At 32.4% G+C, this 20,127-nt stretch overlaps 1 protein-coding gene across 3 annotated transcripts in view; it reads right to left on the bottom strand.

The window, feature by feature from the left end:
* The window catches only part of LOC117121532, an 84,402-nt gene extending 65,186 nt beyond the window's left edge, over positions 1-19,216 (bottom strand). Inside the window, exons 1-3 of one of the 3 annotated variants that reach the window (XM_033266759.1) lie at positions 19,095-19,216; positions 6,129-6,417; positions 3,412-3,513 (exon numbers count right to left, since the gene is read on the bottom strand). In XM_033266759.1, coding sequence (XP_033122650.1) covers positions 3,412-3,513; positions 6,129-6,293 — 267 coding nt within the window. In that variant the 5' untranslated portion in view covers positions 6,294-6,417; positions 19,095-19,216. Of the gene's footprint in view, positions 1-3,411; positions 3,514-6,128; positions 6,418-8,812; positions 8,922-16,029; positions 16,048-19,094 lie in introns of those variants that run through there. The other 2 variants (XM_033266761.1, XM_033266760.1) reach the window with 2 other exon arrangements.
* Between the last annotated feature and the right edge of the window lie 911 nt (positions 19,217-20,127).

Below are 20,127 nucleotides of genomic sequence, written 5' to 3'. Positions count from 1 at the left end.
AACAGATTCTAACTGTTGCCATAGCTACAGTTACAAATAAAACGGGAAACAATCATTACCAGAAAGGCACAAAAAACAGGTGATTTGCGGGTAAAAAAATGTTTCTACTTCTGTTTAAAGCGTGCAGCTGTGGGACAGGAAATGAGGTCATCACTGCTACAAAGTCTCATAGAAGTAGAGCAGGCAGTTTCACAGTAGTAGCAGCATAGTCTCAAAGTCATGTGATAATTATAGCCCCTTTGCTTGTATTGGTCGTGATATCGTCACTACCTTAGGGAGTCGGGTTGTGTCATCATCATTCTCAAGCTACAGTACTTAGAAAAAATGATGGGTTTTTTTTTTCTTTTTTACGGAAAACTAGGTAGTCAAAATATTTCTATTTTTCAGATGTTTATTGATATTCATAGAGAATATTGTAGAAATTTCATATAATGCCAAACAACTATTTAATGACGGTTGAGTAGTTAGGACACCTACTACTACTGTAGGCCTATAAAAATTATCAATTATCAGAACCTGTACCATAATCATTATCCATGTTATCACCAGTGTCATTCAATGGTTAAGATATAAAATAATAATGGGCTTTAATATTCGACTGGTTCATTTCGTTGACTACAATTTTTCGTTGAGTATTATTTTCATTCTAATGGTTCGTAAAATAGAATTCATTGACAACGAAAATTAACGTAAACCAGCGTGCGTTAATCAGCGTTAAGTTATCCATGTGACAGATTAGTCAGTTTAGCAACAATATTTGCGTTAATATAATTTACCTTCAATTTCAGAAAATAATTATAATATTTACCCACATGAAGTCAAAAAAATAATTGTAGGCTAACAGAATTCAAAAACTGGATGAAAACATAATTTTTTTTACGAAAAAACACATGTTGCCACAGTCCGAAGCAACCTTGATTACGCAGCGTGTATCGTGGTAACTATGCAGCCATTTTGTTTTGTCAAGTGTTTACCAGTTTTTCAATTCGACAGGTCATCTTCATTAAACTAGGATTTTACCAACTGCGCAGAATGACTAGTACAGCCAATGGCTGTGAACCTCCAACTTTTATATAATTTTTTTTTTTTTTTTTTGTGCAAATTTAAAGACAATTTGAAATGGGATGTCATTGTAGCAATGTTTCACTCACTGAACATAATTAAAACTGAGTTGGAGTGTGGGTGGAAGAAATTCTTAAAGTTCCTGCCCCTGTTTATTATCTAAGGATATTTCCGTTTGAGTTTCTCTTTCATCAACTTTAATAAAAGTTTGCTAGTTAAAAGAGTTGCTAAATTGCTAAAGACAGACATTGTTTATGTTTAAAATTTACTAAAATTTTATATTTATGTTAACAGTTTAATTGCAACAAAATTTAATGCCATTTACAATTCTAAGAAGAAACAGAAATTTTAGGACTTTGTTTTATAATGCACTTTTTGAAATAGCATTCAAATATACAATTAATATATTTGGTTGTTACATTTATTATTACTATTTACTTAATAATAATAATAATAATAATAATAATAATAATAATAATAATAATAATAATAATAATCAACATTTATAAAGTGCTCTACACCAGCAAGCCAACCCTAGAGCACACACAATCAGTCATATATTAATTAACAATACCATACACAATCAGTTTATATTTAAAAATACCTTTACAGTTAACATGACATTATAACAACAGAAATTCATGATCCTACAGTGTACAATACATACATACAATCAGTCATATATTAAACAATATCATACACAACACCAGAAATTCATGATCATGCTCCTACAGTGTACAATAATAGTCTGGAAAACATTTATTATATTATTAGAGAATTTGCATGATGTGCAGCGAGCTATACACAATTTTTGAGAATTGCTTCTTTGCATTTCAATATTAGAATGAGGAACTGTTTTAATATCTAATTAACAGGCACCGTTTAACACGTTGGCTGCCAGCAATGAGTATACCGGTCTCACAGAGTGTTGCTGAGGGCGCCAGGGATGAGTAAACTTGTCAAAATCGGGGTAACATTCTAACGTTTATTACTTCTTTGTTATACATTGTAGAACCACAGACTTATTCCGCTGGTAGTTCTGGGAAGATACACCTAGACAATAACATACAAATGACGTGTATGTTTGTTGGATGTTATGTAACCGGCAGTACACTTGAGCGGCACAAGTAGGGGCACCCTTTGAACATATACCAACCCATGAAAAAACTTGGTATAGTCAATAAAAAGTGCTGTCACAGTGCCGCCGAAGAGTTAACTTGTCCCCTAATATTTTCCCGCCAATTTAGACACATCACTTATTTTGATGACTAGATAAAATTTCAATTGTACAAAACAAAACAACAGCAAAGATTGACTGTTTTAAAACTGTTTACTTTTTCATCAACAGGCATCTTCAGCAATTTCTATTAGGTGCTTTATAACACTATTATTATTATTATTAAAATATTATTATTATTATTGTTGTTGTTGTTGTTGTTGTTGTTGTTGTTGTTGTTGTTGTTGTTGTTGTTGTTGTTGTTGTTGTTGTTGTTGTTGTTGTTGTTGTTGTTGTTGTTGTTGTTGTTGTTGTTGTTGTTGTTATTGTTATTATTATTATTATTATTATTATTCTTATTGTTATTATTATTATTAAAATATTATTATTGTGTATCATTAGGGTCCAATCTTAAGGGTATTTAAAATATGTTAATGTATTGCAATATATGATGCTAATTTTTACTCTATAACAGTGCCATTGATTTGAATAATAAATGTTAGATATCCTTTATTAATTTTATATTAGAAATTCTTTCTTTTTGGAAAACACTTTTCTTTTAACTTTTAGTTAAACCATTTATATTTTGAATAATAATAATACATTTGCATGAGTCAGAAATGAATTATGACTGGAAATATTATTCTCAGTGGGTAATCGGCTGAGTCAGACAGTACTCTATGGCTTCTATGATCTTAAGTTTCCTTTACTGTATTAGGCTTGTACTTGTAGTAGTGTCCCCTTCCTACCCTTCAATTTGGGCTGATTAATTTTTTTATCAAAAATTTTCTTAACACGATATACCCAAAGAATCGTATGTAACTCTATTAAAAACATGTACGATCAAGGCAGTAGTACAGCAGCCCTGAAAAAAAAAAGCAAGCAATTTGATTTCCATTATTTAAATACCACGGTCAATGGTGAACCAAAATGTTGATTGAGTGTTCAAACTCATACAGTATTTGTCTGCTTAATTTTAATAACAAACTTAAAAACCTCCTTCCTACCCTGAAAATTGTTTGCAGCTGGATGTTAAACAAGTAACGCTTTTACAAGACCTTACCCAGTATTTTATCCCATATTTTCCTACAGTATGTACTTGTTTTTGAAACAAAGAATCTTTTTTCTCATACCTCTAAAGCTCGGAAGATTTCATCGACGATCTGAGGTGAAAGGTTGACCTGCTTCTGGATCAAAAGCCGCTTGTTGATCAATCCTGATGCAATATTTGCCATCTAAAATAGAATTTAACAGAAAAATGATCAGGTATAACTTGGTCTAGCAAAATCAATCAATCAATCAATCAATCATCAATCAATATAAAGTCAGTCAACTAATCAATAGGTCAGTCTGTCATTCTATCAATCAATTAATAAATTTCTCAATCAATCGAGAATATAAAAATAGATGACATACAACATTGTAAGAATTTTTTCAATAATTTGAAAGGTGAAAAGTGGAATTTCTATAACTACAAAATGACACGGAATAGAGTACAGTGGTATTGAGTTTTGGTGTTTCTTTAAATTTTCAGCAAAGTTGTACTTTGCTGAATTTTTGTACTTAATAGTTTCATGTGTTGTTATTATACAATTGTCTTTGTCAATGTGCATTTTTGTTTTTTAATTTAGTTTAGTAAGTTTTATACAATTGTATTTATGCACCTCACAGCTTTTTGTAGAACACCCACTGGGTAAAAGAGTCTCGTGAATAATAAACATCAGTTTGTACCCTACTGTATTATGACTTGGTAAAACGATGTGGTTGACCCACTTTACCCCCATGATCTTTCCTAAGTGAACAGTGAACAAAAGGGATTAAAAAAACCATTCACAATTGTGTTTCTTTAGGCATCCAGAAAAGTTAGAAGATCATAATTTACCCCAAAAACATCTCCTTTTTATACCCTTTTATGACTATTAGTAAATGGTGAGCTCGACCCACTTTTATCCACATGATCATTTCTTTAAAATGAACATTCAACAAAGCAAAAATCATAAAAAACCATTCACTGTGTTTATTCCGTCCTTCATCCAGTATACAGAAACACCATGTGTCTTTTATAGCTTTTGTTTGGAACTAGTCATGTAAAGTGCAAAGTCAACAGGTACTTCAATGGACAAACAAATCAACATGTGACTGTGCTGCAATACTATCAGTAATACACATTCTGGTCCATTGCTTTAAATGCAATTCAACGTTTGTGACTTTTTTGTATTTGATCTAAATGTTGGTAATTTGTAATTAAATATGGAAATATGGAAAAAAAGTTAAAACAATTAATACAAACACATCATTAATGTTTAGGTTACTATTAATATTATGTAAATATCAATACTATTTATAGGTACAATTAATAAGTTACAGATACTTTTAATAGGTAACTAAAACAGAGTGTCAAATGGATGGCATCAACAGATGGTGCTTAACAACATCTTACATGGAGGTAAAGAGAGCAGCTGAAGATTGTGTTAGAATGATGGAGACCCATGGTGGCCAACCTTCGTATCAAAGATGGCACGTTACCATCATGAAACAGAGTGTACAAATAGTGATAAGATACTGTAGGCATAGGCCATCACAAATAATGATTTGAAGTGAACTAGCTTGGCAAAATTGGACATATTCAATGTAAACACCAAGGATAGAAAAATGAAAATCCAAAGAATGACTTATTTCCAGTGAGCCCTTCTGGTAGTGATTGGACAGTAGACCGGGAGACAATACCCTAAGACTGAGTATGCTGTGTTCTCGTGTCAATAAGTTAATATTGCACACTAGAATAACAGATTGAACGTCTCATCCGAAAAACAATGAGCTATCATACTTGCATTTCAACCCTTCAGCGGACGCAAGAGAACAGTGATAGGAATTGAATTGGGGATCAATAGATCTCCACGGTTCAGCACAGAAAATATTGCTACCACCAGTTTAGCCTACTAAGCTAAGCTGGTTAAGGTACTTGCCTCCCTGCCAATTCCTAAGCCTCATGAAGGGACTGCAGTTCAAACTCCAGTGCTTACTGTCAGTGTAAACTGGTCACCCTGCATATTTTTGGCCTGGTGTGAATAAGAATTTCCTCTCCTGTTAACAACACACTCATTGTTGCACTGATCACTCTTTCCCTTGCTAGAAACGGCAGAGTGAAAGCCAACAATGGTCTATTTTTATCTTTTCTATTAATATTAATAAATTCTTTTCCAACAAAGGCAGTATCTATTTGGGGTTGATTATACCACAATTGGTTAAAGTTCAAAAACCCAACACTCTACTATAAATATGATTCCTTGTACAGTAAAATGTATGACCATAGTATATTCAGTTTTTTATGTTTAGACATTCTGGATTTCCTATAGAATACTGCACAGGATCAGTATCAATTTGGCAACTTAAAAAATGAGGCAAAAAATCTGCACTGATAAAGTTGAGCCAACCTTGCATTAAAGGGACTTGATATTACATTATTATTGAATAAACAATAAAAATGAAAAAATAAATGAAAGAATTGCATACCAATTCACTATCCTTTTAATAAAAAAGAAAATGAAAATATAGAGATATTAAATTAATAAAAAGTGGGAAAAAGGGGAAAAAATAGGGAAATTTACTATTAGCTACAGCAATCCTTATAATGGAAACATTCTTTTACGTGGGATACAATACTACATGGTATATCTCTCATTGTTAAACTGTTGGATCATGTGTTTCACGACAGCCAATAAGGTAGCAATAGTAGTAATATGCTCAATCTCAAACTGAACGCTAATCGCTGGTTTGTTATTAGATTCACTAACTGTCTGTCTAAAAGTGAAACAATTATTCAAAAATTATAAATTAAAGTACACTTTACCTGTTCAGATGTCTTAAGCTCATGCATAAGTTCATAATCCGTAGCAGAGCGGGGTCGGAAACTAATAACACTGCCTCGAACGTCATCCTGCAACATCTGTGGTTCCGATGTTCTATTTCCTTTCTGTTTAACCTTCATCTTCTTCTTTTTCTTTAAACCATCCATTTTTTTTAAAGTTTAGCTTTCAGTTGTTTAACGATTATTGTGATTAGAACTACAGCTGTTTTTTCTTCCTTTCATCATAATTTCTAGATAGTTTACTAGAGCACGTGGGTTTCTTCAGATTTATCTGAAAACAATTATTAAAACTCTTAATTAAAAGAAAGAAATCTTCCATTGTTTTGTAATCTAAATCATTTTATGACACAGCAATATTTAGACTGATTAAATCAACATAATTTAATAGTAAATTAGCATTGAAACCAAAAGGTCAAGTCTAGTACTTGCTAATGAAACAAATAATAATACCTTCATAGTATAAATCATTCTGACGTAAGGACAAATAGAAAAAAAATTATGTTTCTCATCTAATAATAATAATACTGAAAATGTGTTGCACGGCGCCGGTACTTATCTGTAACTATGTAAAATGCTCAATGCATCAACACAAACAGTATTCTTCAAAGCTAAAAACTACATAACATAACAATCTAATTTAAAAAGTTCTTTTTAATTATGTATCGATTTACTTTATCGATAACATATCAACAATCGTTTTATAGATTTAAACTAAATTATCCTGGGGTCAGGAAGTGTTGTTTTTTTTTTTTCAGGATACACCCCATAGCATCAGATATGCCACTATATGGCTGGCAAAAGTTAACTATACATACTGTATCACTTTTGAGGTTGTAGTAGCCATTTTTCTTCATTATAAAACTATGATTGTTGTGTTTTTCAGGATACACCACATAGCATCAGATATGCCACTATATGGCTGGCAAAACTATACATATCACCTTTGAGGTTGTAGTAGCCATGATTGTTGTGTTTTTGTGGGGGGGGGGGAAGGGGCATTCGGTAGTTTTCATTGTATTATCACATCCACTGAAAAGCGACATTACGTTTGCTTTCCTTTAATGACATTGAGGATTTTCTCTTGATAGATATTAGTTGTGAGTTGGCTGGCAAGCTTCATACGGTAATTAATTTCCCCAAGGGGAAAACCAAACACATTAATCCTATCCTATCAAACACATTCTCTATCACCATTAATTGGGTACTACCGGTAGGCCTACATAGTTTGCAAGTAGAAGAGACTATTTAAACGGAATTCTTTGTATCCATTTTGATGTACATTTAATTGTCAACTTTTCATGAGTTAAATGTGGGGGGGGGGGAAGACACTAAGGTGATACTATAAGAAAAATAGAGTCCGGAGCTATTTATTAGTGTCAGACAGGCTAGTAACCAGTGGGTAGGGGGTTGGTGGTTTGGCCAAACCCCCTTTTTGACCAGTTTCCTAAGTAGTCATATTTAATCATAAACTTTGTTTACTAAAAACACCTGTGAGTTACACTTGGCCTATAGGTAATCCCCCACTCTCCTTCATATGAACCTGGTTTAAATGGGGCTGTCCATAAAGTAAGAGGAAAAAATCTACACAATCAATACTGTACTGTACACTAGTGAATTTGATATTACAAAATAAATGCAAAAACGTTCAATATTTTTCACTTGACTCTGAGACAATGAATGAATTATAGTCTCATTAGGCCAAATAAAATTAATTTTTAGTTTCATATCTGAGATTTGAAATAATTTTTTGATGAGGGTATTTATTATTGCTAATTACTATCCTATCACTTTTTTTACAATATATTTGCTTCCTTAGGACCCCCCCCCCCCACACTTTCTTAGGACCCCCCCCCCCACACTTTTTCTTCCCCTGGACCCTACCAGGACCTTAGGCATTGCTAGAACCACAGTGCATTTGACTTTTCCACTTGCTTGCACCCTATAAAAACAAATTTAGAGTCCCTTTCAGAAATCCGCTTCTACTGGTAAGAGCCTGAGAGAATTACTGTAAACCTGGAAATCAATTAAAAATGCTGAACTTACTGAGAGTATGGTATGGTGCAGAAATGTACCTTGATAACATCTACACTCAGAAAGCCACTATTGTTAATAGTACACAGTTCAGCTTACTGTATTGAGAAAATATTTTCTCTATGTTGTATACTGCAACAGCTGTGTTTTTATTGTAGCATAATGACCCTGACTAAACATGTATCATCATTAAAAAAAATGCTAACTTTTTATCTAATTTATTTGGAATTAAAATGAAGTGCAGTAATGTGGTTGTACTTGCATTCTAATAGCTTTAGTAGGTTCAGCATGATTTGCAAATAATTCTTTTCCAATTTTGATTAATTATAACTTACCGTAACCTTAAGAAGTTTTTAATAAAATGGGATAACGTCCTAAAAATAAATCTTTTCTATCCTACTGACCCATATAACCAGGCTCTTTCAAGGGAAGTGGGTTCGTGGGAGTCAGTGGAAGGGGTCGCATCGATTACTGCTAACAGGGAGCGAAGTTGGATTCACGTATGACCGTCATACAACACAGTTTAGTGCCGGCTTAAGAGGTCTGTACACCACTTCAGTCGAATGGCCGAGCTGTTAGCAAGGGGCCGCCACTTACAGCCATAATATCGACGCTGGTTTAAACAGCATGCTCACCTTTGGTTCTGGTGGTAGAACAAGTCTTCTCGGATACGGACTATAAACGATAGTCCCAGTGTATACTTTGGCTTGTGTGCACTATAAAGAACCCAGTACACTGTATATCATTCGAGACAAGCAGGGGGATACCCCGGTATTGGTACAAGTCACCACTGTTGTGAACGATGAGAGTTGCACTGGGTTCCTGGGTACCATACTGTAAGACACGAAGAGACCCTTGGGGAGAAGAAATTCATTAGTCGAGTTCCTATTCCACAAGCCCTTTGTATCTATTGGCAAAAAGCGTTATCAAAATTTCTATATTATTTTTTTAACTATTACAGATAATTATTTTATGTGTACAGTACTTTGAAACTTTCTGTCCCATCGGATAAGCATGGACCTTTCTCCCCACACACAAATGAACATACTGATTTGCTAATCCAAACAATGCTATAAAGAATACCAGTCTTGTATATTTTTTATAAAGCATGACTTTGGGAAATCCTAAACCATTAAAATCGCTCCACGAGCCTTCTCCCTTATAGGCGGGCTCTTGATTTGGATAATCATCTAACAGTTTTATTTTACACTTTATTTAAAATATCCAACATTTTTTCTTTGCTTCAAAAGTATAACTATAATTATACAGTGAGACATACTGTACCATACTGCTTACAAATTAAAGGTTTGTCAATGTATTAATTTTTTAGGAAAACCTAACATTTTTTACATTTAGTTGTCTGCTCCTCTCTCAAAGTGTTTGTAGTGTTGTAGTATATAAACCTCATTCCTTAGATCTCCTATATCATTGCATTAGGGTAATAGTATGCATATAGCTTGGGTTTTATTTGGTTTATATCATGCAGGCCTTGCTCGCAGGTATTTTTTGACCTTGACTTTCCGTACTAAGGAGATGTTTAACAACACTCTGTAACTGCAAGGAAAAGCGCTGTGGAAGCAACAAGTAACACGTGTTGCACAGGTTTTCAGACTTCAAGAGTTAAATTAGTGGATAGCCTAATCAGAAATTTAAATATGTTCAAATATTCTTGTTGCTGATAGAGTACATTAATAACTTTACTTAACAATCAGGATTCATAAAATTATGTAAATTAATCAGCTTGGAAAGTGACAGAAGGATGAAATGCTGTAAAAACTGTGAATAAAATATGTCTTGAGTAAAATATAAGAAAAATAATCACTCAACTAAACATATTAAAGGCGTGTGGTTTTTTTTTTTTTTTTTTTTTTTTTTTAAATAGATAAGAGCACTTTTCCCTTAAAAAAAAAAATATAAATATTAGTATTCAATTTCTTTAATTACGTTCATAGTTGCCAGATAGAGCAGTATATCTTAAAACATGTGACTTGTGCAAGCACAGATCCAGTAGGGGCCACAGGGCCCATTTTGATGCTAAATTTTGAAATTTAAATGCATATCAAAATCAGCACTACTCACATCTATTCTAAAAATATTTAAAACATAAAAAATTATGGATCCACCTCTGTTCTGTGGCATGGTTCTAGTTATCTGACTTTTAGGCTACAGTTGATTTTGATTTGATTTTACTCAGTATACCACATCAACAAGAAATAGCAATTAACAATAATTTTCTTAAAAGTTAAACATAATTTGAAAAACATTAAAAATTAAAGTCAATAAAATGTGATGTGAAAACCATAATATGCTGGAATATCATATGAAAGTTGTATAAAAACGACTTATTTCCAATGGGGGTCCTTGAGAAAAAACAATGGTAATCAAGTTTAAAAAATTAAAATGCTGCAGAGCATAAAATAGTAGGTTTAAAGCATATTATAAAGAGTTAAAACAATTTTTAAAGTATAAAATTTCAATGTTAAAATTAAAATAAGTTAAAAAAAATGTAAAAAGATAAAAAGGAAGGAAAATAAAACATTCAAAACATAAATCGGAAAAAAATAATAAAAACAATAACAAAATAAATAAATAAAATAAAAAAATAAGTAAAAAAAATAATAGGGAATTTTAAAATGCTCATAAAAAATTTTAAAATGTTAAATTGAAAGTATTTTTAAAAGTATTTACATTTTTCATTAAATACAGGCCTAAATCAATTACAGCATTTCTGTTTGATTTTCGAGATTGTACTCTATGTTCATTTGACAATTAATATAACTTTTTGTACTTTACACAATCCAAATCATAAATATGCTATTATTTAAAAACAGTAATACATCTTTATAAGCATTAATAATTAATAACACTGACAAAAACTCCTTCTGAGTATAAACAAAGCAGTCAATAAAATATACAAGGGGAATCCAATGCTCAAAATATGAGTCATTCAAGTTACTAATTCAATTACTTGAATGTAAAGGTTGCAATTGAGATAGACAGCAAATATGGCAGCATGATAAACTTATTATTAAAATAGGAAATAACTTGGAATATGTAAATGAAATTATATTAATACAATTTTAACACAGACTTATTAGACACAATATTTCTGAATAATGTTTAAATTCAGATATTTAAACAACATCAGAAATGCTGGGATAATGTCTGACAAGGGATAGTACATGTTTTTATTGATGATTAATAATAATAATAACAACAATAATTAATAATAACAATAATAATAATAATAACAATAATAATAATAATAATACAAAAACAATAGTAATTAATAAATAATAATAATAAATAGCATTTTTAACTGTTTACTTTTAATAATCATTGCCGCCTCTTCTAAGGTTAGATTCACACTACAGCCCAAGTATGCATTGGGAACAAACCATAGCACCTGTGTGAGAACGCCCGATCGGTTAGCGCTAAACGTTAGCAGGGTCTGGATACGCTAACAGTTAGCAAGCGCTATTAGTTAGCAAGTTGAGCACATTTCTATCATTAACCAATCACGATGCATACATTAACAATTTCCATTTCAGTTTTCTATTGGCCAGTAATCTTATCATCATCTTCTTAATATATCTGGATTGGGGATTTTCTTGTATGAATGCAAGGGTGAGCATACATGTTATTTAAATATGGATCTTGCCAACTGCTACAGTAGGTGCCATGTATGAACATAGCCTAAATCTATTACTATAAATATTTAAATGTTTTAGACAAAGGGATCCTGAATCAAGAATCCAGAATACTTTATTGTCATCGAACTTGATTGTGAACAATGAAATATATTTTGTTTAGTTTGCTTAAAACACTAAAAATGACATGAACTTTAAATAAAACACAGAACATAAAAATATAATTAACATTAAGACTAAAGATATGAAAATATAAAAACAGAATAAAACAATAACAACAACAACAACAACAATAATAGAATAATGAACTTTAGTCACTGTATATTTCATAATATGATTAATGAAAAATGCCTATTTTTAAACAAATTGCTGACTAGAGTTTTTCCATTATGCCGAATCTTCATCAATTAAAAAACAACAAAATTAAACAGCAATTGCTAGACATGACAATTACAGACTATGACTGAATTAGATTGATCACTATCATTAATATCAAGAGTATAGTATTACAAGAGGTCCGACTGCCATGCGGTTTATTATGTGCGTAAATGGAATGTTAATAAAGTATTGCCATGAGATACTGTAGGGCGGGCCCCATTAGAATCCAAATAGGGTTCACTCGAAACTCATCTTTTAAGGACACTTCGTGGCAGTACTTTCAGCAATAGGATTACGTTCCAACAAAACGCAAGAGTCAGACGTCTTGCAGGTTCTATACTCTTTGTATGTACAAAGACTCTATGAAATGTTGAATGCATATATTAAGAAAATAAACTGGTACAATGTACTTGTATTTTTTAGTTTTTACAGTACGTTCTTGGCAAATAAAAAAGGGAACATATTCTAATACAATTTTAAACCTATAAAATCTTGCTGGAAATCTTTAAAGGTTTGAAGCGACAGACTGACGGTACAAAAATGGGAGTAGGGTTGTAAAGACTTAGAACATACAGTATACAGTTTCACAGACATATTGGCGCAGTAGCAGGCAACCCCATCAGGCACCAATTTATACTCCCGAGTGGAGAGAAGCAACGCAGATAAAGGGCCGTGCTCAAGGACACAAGCGAAATGCACAGCAAAGAATTGAAACCCCGACCTTCGGGTTGGGAAACCTAACAGTTCTCGCTGCGCCAAGCCGAAACCGACAGATAGTACAGTACAATAAGTTGCTTGATAAATTGCCAATCTAGGCAAACAGGAAAAATAAATACAAACAAATATAGTACAAGCCCAGGCTGGAACCAGGTACATGGAAAGGAGGTATTTTCTATAGGCCAAGAAGTGTTTCTTTAAAGCAAAGTTAGATAAAAAAAAATAATAAAATACTACTAACAGTAGGAAACTGATCAAAAGGGTCAAACCCCACCAACCACCAACCCACTTGGTTACGGGCCTGAAGAATATAATGATTGCTGTAAAGAATGTACTGTAGAATATGTCTTTCCTCACCTACTATATACTACTGTATATACAGTAGTAAGTATAGATAGGTGGTAGGAAGTACATAATTAATCTGGTAATCCATCATATATCCTGCAATACCTTGAATAGACATCAACCTTTTAACTTGACACATCCAATTAGCAACGTGGGTAAAACAACGTAATGGAACGCAACAGTGGATTAATGCTGTAAGATTATGTTGATGAAGTTATTGAAATAAATTGAAAATTGAACCCATGAAATATAATTATCACACAATCAATATAAAGCCATTCAACCTGTCATTTCCACTTGATTATTCGTACAGTATACCCCAGACACGTGGCCTACAGTACAATCCTCAAAATGCATCTAGTGAGATTTGAGGTCACTTCAGTTTGTAGCAGAGCCTACAGTATTTATGGAAATAATTCCCATGAAATGTAAGGTTTCTTCTTAATTGGAGTTGAATAGTTTGGTGGTTTGGTGCTTGCCTTTTAAATCCAGGGTCCTGGGTTCAATTCCTGTTAGTGTTGCAATATTTTTCTGCTCCTTTCCGACAGAAGGAAGTAATCCACATAATTGAAATTTCATTTATACTGAAATGCATTACAATAATTCCAGCTAAAATGCAGCCACATCAATATCTGAATGAAAGTAATATTATTAACAATTAAAACTTTGAAAAATTGAAAATCCATTGAGTTTCGGTCTAAAATTTATCACTTCCTTCAGTCAGAAAATGTTTAATGACAAAACATGGATGTAAGTTTTCTGACAAAAAGTAGTAAGTATGAGCCTTTGCTTCCCTTTGTCAGAAAATACTAATAGTCGAAAGTGGCTTACTTCTGCAGTAAATAATGCGACCAATTGGATTACAGCACCAATGTTTGTAAGGAAACAAAAACAAAACTTTCATAAACTTACAATTTCTGACCAAAAGAAGTACCTTCTTTTTGTCAGAAAGTAAAATAGTACCCCACTTTAATTTGTGATTTCTGACAAAGAGAAGCAAGACAATTGCTTCTTTTCATGAGAAAAAAAATCTGACACTATGTGGGTTTACTTCTTTTTAATGATATCTTAGCAAGTTAACTACTGTATATGGCAAACTTATTCGATCAGAAAGTTTGTCTCATTTAAAGAAACAGTTCCATAAAAAAAAACACCCCAAAATATCAAAAATTGTCAGATTTGGCACACGTGTGCACCTATAAAGATGTACAAAATAAATTCTAAATTTAATTTTTTTTTTCATTAAAAACATTAACTGGGTTCCTAGTAAACTATATCTTTCACGATATTGTCCGAAGTCCAACAAAATGTTGGTATTGCCATTACAACAACAAAATGCTCAAAAAGAAATCACTTTCAGTTTGTATGTAAAACAACAAACTTTCATTAATGTAAACATTATGATCGAAAGAAATCGAAGATCTCAACTCAAAACACTGGGTTTTGTTTACAAATTATGCAACATAAAACTTCATCAATTTATGTCATATTCATTCATGTTCAACAACCTACAGACTTTTATATTGCTCAAGATTTTTAATACTTCTTATTATATTAATTCTGTTTTAATGCCTCAGTGTATTAAACTTCTTATTTATTTACTTCTAACTTATTTTCTAATAAAAGGATCTATAAAATTGTTAATAGGGTTGTGTTAATATCTATTTTGTTAGGTTATAGGCTCATAGTACCCACTTCAATCATCATAATAAAAAATATTTATCTCATCCCAAACTATGCTGCATAATTTTCACATGCAAGAGGGTCTGTACTCCAATGTATTATCAAAATGGACAATTCCTCACAAGGTCTATTCGGCAGTGACACCCACGCAAAACACTATCTACAAAGAGGTCCTTTAGAAAAAATACTGACAAGGTAACTATAACATCCTCAATGATTGCCTCCTCAACTTCCCATAACATATAACTATATGCCTCGCCACCTTCTCACACTCATTTAACACCTTGCGGAGCATGGGTATATGCTGGTAGTAATAATTTTCCCAACGGAATTTATGGCCCAGATAACAATTCTGTAAAATAAAGTATTATTACAATTTGAATAAAGTTTCCATACATTTTAAATAAAGAAAACAAAATCTTATTTTAATGTTTTTTCTGCTCTCCTCTGACAACCTTTAAAAAATAAAGTTCGCTAAACATCATAAGGCCTTAAAACTCAAAGTAACTTGCAAATCAAGGTGTCCTAAGAAACAACATGTTTTAAAATGCCCAAATATGGTGAAAAAATAATAAATCATGAATAAATAACTATTTTCAATAAGTATATAAATGTCATACGTACAATAAAACACACCAACTCAACAGCAAACACATGCAAATACATATAAATCAAATAAATAAATAGTGAATAAATAAATGAAAATAAATAAATATAAGAATAATCAAATTTTAAAAAATGCAATTATAATAAAGCCTTCTAATAATAAGCCATCTTTAATAGACTAATGTGAGGGTTCCATCCCAAAACCAGCATTAGTTATCAAAATGTGAAAATAGACTTTCTATATTCTCCCCATTGTAAAGCTTTTTTAAATGTTGGGTCACTTCTGGAATTAACTATACTATTGCCAAAGTTAGTAAAAGTATGGTCTCTCTGTACTAAAGTATACAAGACTGCCACTTCTTATGCTAATTTAGTTTAACAATTAGCAAAGTACCCTGGTTTTTGGGATGGCATGCCTCATATTGTATTAAATTTCTAAAATCGTAAAAAAAAAAAAAAAAACTTGATACAACCTTCAGATAATTTGACAATCTATAGCTTCCTTTACTTAAAAAAATCCTATGTAAAGACTGACTAACTATATACTGTTGCTCACTTGAGTTCAACCGCAAACGGTACAATGACTCCTGAGTGTATGACTGTCACGCATGTTATGATTTGCCCGTGACGTGTAGGGATCGGCGGTGATAATGAGTACTTTGACACGAGGGAAGTGACCCGCATCGTGAATAGAAACTCAAATTTCCTGATGGCACTGACGATTGGATACATTTTAATAGTTACCATTTTAATTTCAAGGTTTGTTAAAGTGATGGAATGTACTGGCACTGAAGATACTATAGCACAATTGGTATTTTGCTATCATTGTGTATATTAATAATATTATCCTGTTTTAGTATTTTCATGCGATTTGAGATTTCCTGAATAAATTCATTCTTGGAGACATGAAAATTAAGTGAAATGTGTTAACATATTAAACAAACACCATGAAAAAAAAACCTCATTTTAATTCAAATCAATAAATTTAATGAGTGATTCACATTTGATGATTAAAAACAGAGTGCATCGTACTATACAGTATGTAATAACCACATATGTGCACAAAGACAAAATTAAAGTAAAACGATTAAATAAATAATTATTAATGTTTATGGAGATTCATTAAGAGTCCAACTTAATAATTATTTAATTTATAGTATAAATAAACACTCATTTTATTTATGGAATAATTTGAGCAGCAGGAATAGTGGTTTCCTAACCTCGAGGTCAGAGTTTAATCACTGGCTGTGCATCTGACTGGCGATTAGATACATTTTAAAATACAATTTAATTTCAAGGTATTTAAGTGCAGGAATGCACTAAAAGATATAGTGGAGACATATATATTGAGTAAAATTGTGTTCAAAACAAAATAAAATATCATGTTTGAAGAAGATCTGAGTTTTGTCTTTTTATTAAAAAATAAATAAATATTAAAATAAACAATAAAATTATCTTGAATCTTGAGAATCGTATGACAAGACTCTGATTAGTGATAAAGTTTCCATCATTAGCGGAAAGAGAAGGGTGTTGCATACATCTGGATTTACTTAGCAACAGAAAGGCGCCATGTACGTCTGCACCAAGAATAGATAAACTTGCATTACTGTAATAAAAACAGAAGGGTGCTGCGTATGTCTGGACCAAATTTCCACCTCATTTTTGCTATTTTAGTGTTCTCTCTTGTGTTTTTAGTATCTTTGGTTGTAGTCTGTGGGTGGGTGACAGACAGTTTAAGGGTGGGTAGGTGAAAAACATTCATAAACTCTAAATAATAAGAGTGGATTTTAAGGATGGAAAAGTGAAATAAGGGTGGGTGGAGGCCCATGAAATTAGCTTTATAGCTTCAAGACTATGTGGCCCCACCCACCTACGTCCACCATAACTACATCCCTGTATAAAATCGAATCCATAAAATGACAATTAATATCATAAATATAATAACAATAAAACCAAAATTAACATTGAACATGCAAAGTCAGACACCAGTATTTCCTCCGCCAACCACTGCTTATCGAGTAATTAATGCATCGACTATTTCCATAGAAACTTTGTGTCGTTATTACCTGGTGAAGTATAAAGGGTTTGAGCTATGTATTGCTTGGCGCGCAACAAGAACAATGACTCCTGATTCATTGTGCATTTTCACAGCAGCAGAACCGTGGAAATATTCAAATACGATACACACTGTATACAGGCAAATGGGTACTATAGGCCTACTGATAAAATAATTTATTCACGTCACCACTCATAGCACTGTCTGGCCTGGTTATCAATAAATGTGAATTTTCACCTGGCTCTACCTTTCTTCATGTATTCATAATTTTGGTTTCAATATTAAAAATTTCTCAACAACAAATGACGAGTTATTCTTTAAATTATTTCATAATAATAGGCTACTGATTATTATGACTGAAACTTTTGACAGGATATAAAAAACAGTGTTCCGAAAAAATTCAACTTATCAAATTTATTGAGATAAAGGAAGCGAACTTGAGTGGAAATACACTGTTGAAAATGGAACCCTATTTTGCAAAATGGAATCATCCAAAATTTTGATCAAGTATCAAAGTACTCATCAGCAACGGATTAACATGATATTTTTAATTGCGAGTTTATGGTAGTCTTAAGGAAATCACACACTCGGCAACTTGCAAGTTGGGCGAGACTTTTTTATTCCTTGTTTCATGTTCTTATTTTTTTTTAAAGATTATCGGAGGAGGGTGGAATAAAAATAAAAAAGAAAATTTTGTTTTCTTATTTAGCAAATACTCTTGCTAAAATCATCCAGATGGAGGAGAAAACAAAAATAAAATTTTATTGGTATATGTAAAATAGGATGGTTAAATGCTTCAAATTTATATAATTAGCAAGAAATTTTATCTTTGGCGATCAAGGTAGCGGAGGGCGAAATAAAAATAAAGAAAAAAATTCATGATATTACTACTGCATGCAATGTATCATCATCAACCAGTCTCCTGGATTTCAATTTGCAATGACGGGGTACCGGGTATCCGCGAAAAAAAGGTAGGTGAATATGGGTAATAAAAGACAGCTCATAATTAACCAGATGTCCCAGAAGTTACTCCTTTCAACTTGGGCTCTGACATTTTTAACAATTATTATATTTATAAATGGGAATGTAATCATGCCTGCATCACGACCATTGACATTGGCATTATTTAGTTTATGTCGTTACGTCTGGCGAGTGGTAGCATTTATATAGGCTAGGCTAGGCTAGGCCAAATTTCATTTTACAGGCCTAGGCCACAGACTAGTGACATTTGTTAATCTAGGCTAGTACTACTAGAGTAAATAGGCTAGGCCTGTACCTGGTCCATCCGAAGATCCAGAATACACAGACAGGCAGACAGACGGCCGCATAGGTAAGTAGGTTCGTCCGTCCTGACAAGGTCATGGCAGACCCTAACTAACCCAAGGTACAATTATCAATAATAAAAAAAAAAACAATAGCTTAGCTAAACAATTAAAACAACTATATTAGCTGAATTCTTTGTTTTGCAAAATCACCACCTACCTTTAACTCCTAGTATTCAGTAGAAATGTTGAATTTTAACCCACCGGATTTAACAACCTTCCTTTTGTAGCTGTCTGCTAACTTTTTTTATAGCCTTTATCAAGAGTTATTCTTTACTCTTGTTAGAGCGCCACCTACAGTTTAGAACAGTGAAACTGATTTGATATTTTTTATGATAAAAGTTGTAATGAAGCCGTGTTAGTCTAAACCAATATACACAGATTATATTTTTTATGCTGCACCTTTTTTTATGAACACCTGCAAAAGCACTGGAAAAACTTTGGAAACTTCAGAAAAAGACTGCCAGGGTTATAACCTTCTCAAAATCTAGGCAGACATCTGAACTATTATTTTAAAAATTAGAAATACTCAATAAAAACTTTGTCATAGAATTATGTCAACTGTCAAATGTGGCGAATTAACGTGCAACGTGTTCTACATGTTTTCTTTACGATTATGAAATACATGTTCCATTAACAAGACCGTCACCGTCAGCACTTTAAACACATAAGTGGACCCAAATTATGAAATTGTTTGTTGGACAAAATCCCGCATATTTTATGTAAAACTTACAAAGGTCTAAATTTTTTTTTAAATATGTATACGGTTGTTAATGTACTTTATATAAGTAATGTATACATTAAACATGAATGATATCATTTGACAATTTGATTTGTCATCAATTATTATATTATTAGCAATATGCCTTTGTTGATCAACCAATTGGTTTTAGCGCCTTGAGCACTACTGCAGTGGATTTGTGCGCTTTATAAATCTTATTATTATTTATTATTATTGTGGTTTCTTTTCACTGTTTTTGACAATTGCGTGTTTGTATTTTGTATAAGGGGCACAAACCGACAGTATTCTGTCTTAGTTCAGGTTCACACGGAGCCAGTATCCAGTTTGCAGCTGTTAGCGCTAACCATTAGGACCCATGTGACAACCCCGGGGACAACCCCCGATCGGTTAGCGCGCGCTATCGGTTAGCAAGTCGAGCATGTTTCTATCATAAACCAATCACACGTACGCA

The sequence above is a fragment of the Anneissia japonica genome, unplaced genomic scaffold (assembly GCF_011630105.1).
Source record: "Anneissia japonica isolate Jap-2015-1 unplaced genomic scaffold, ASM1163010v1 scaffold287921_len548085_cov176, whole genome shotgun sequence".
NCBI lineage: Eukaryota > Metazoa > Echinodermata > Crinoidea > Comatulida > Comatulidae > Anneissia > Anneissia japonica.
This window is presented reverse-complemented; position numbering and strand designations above follow the sequence as displayed.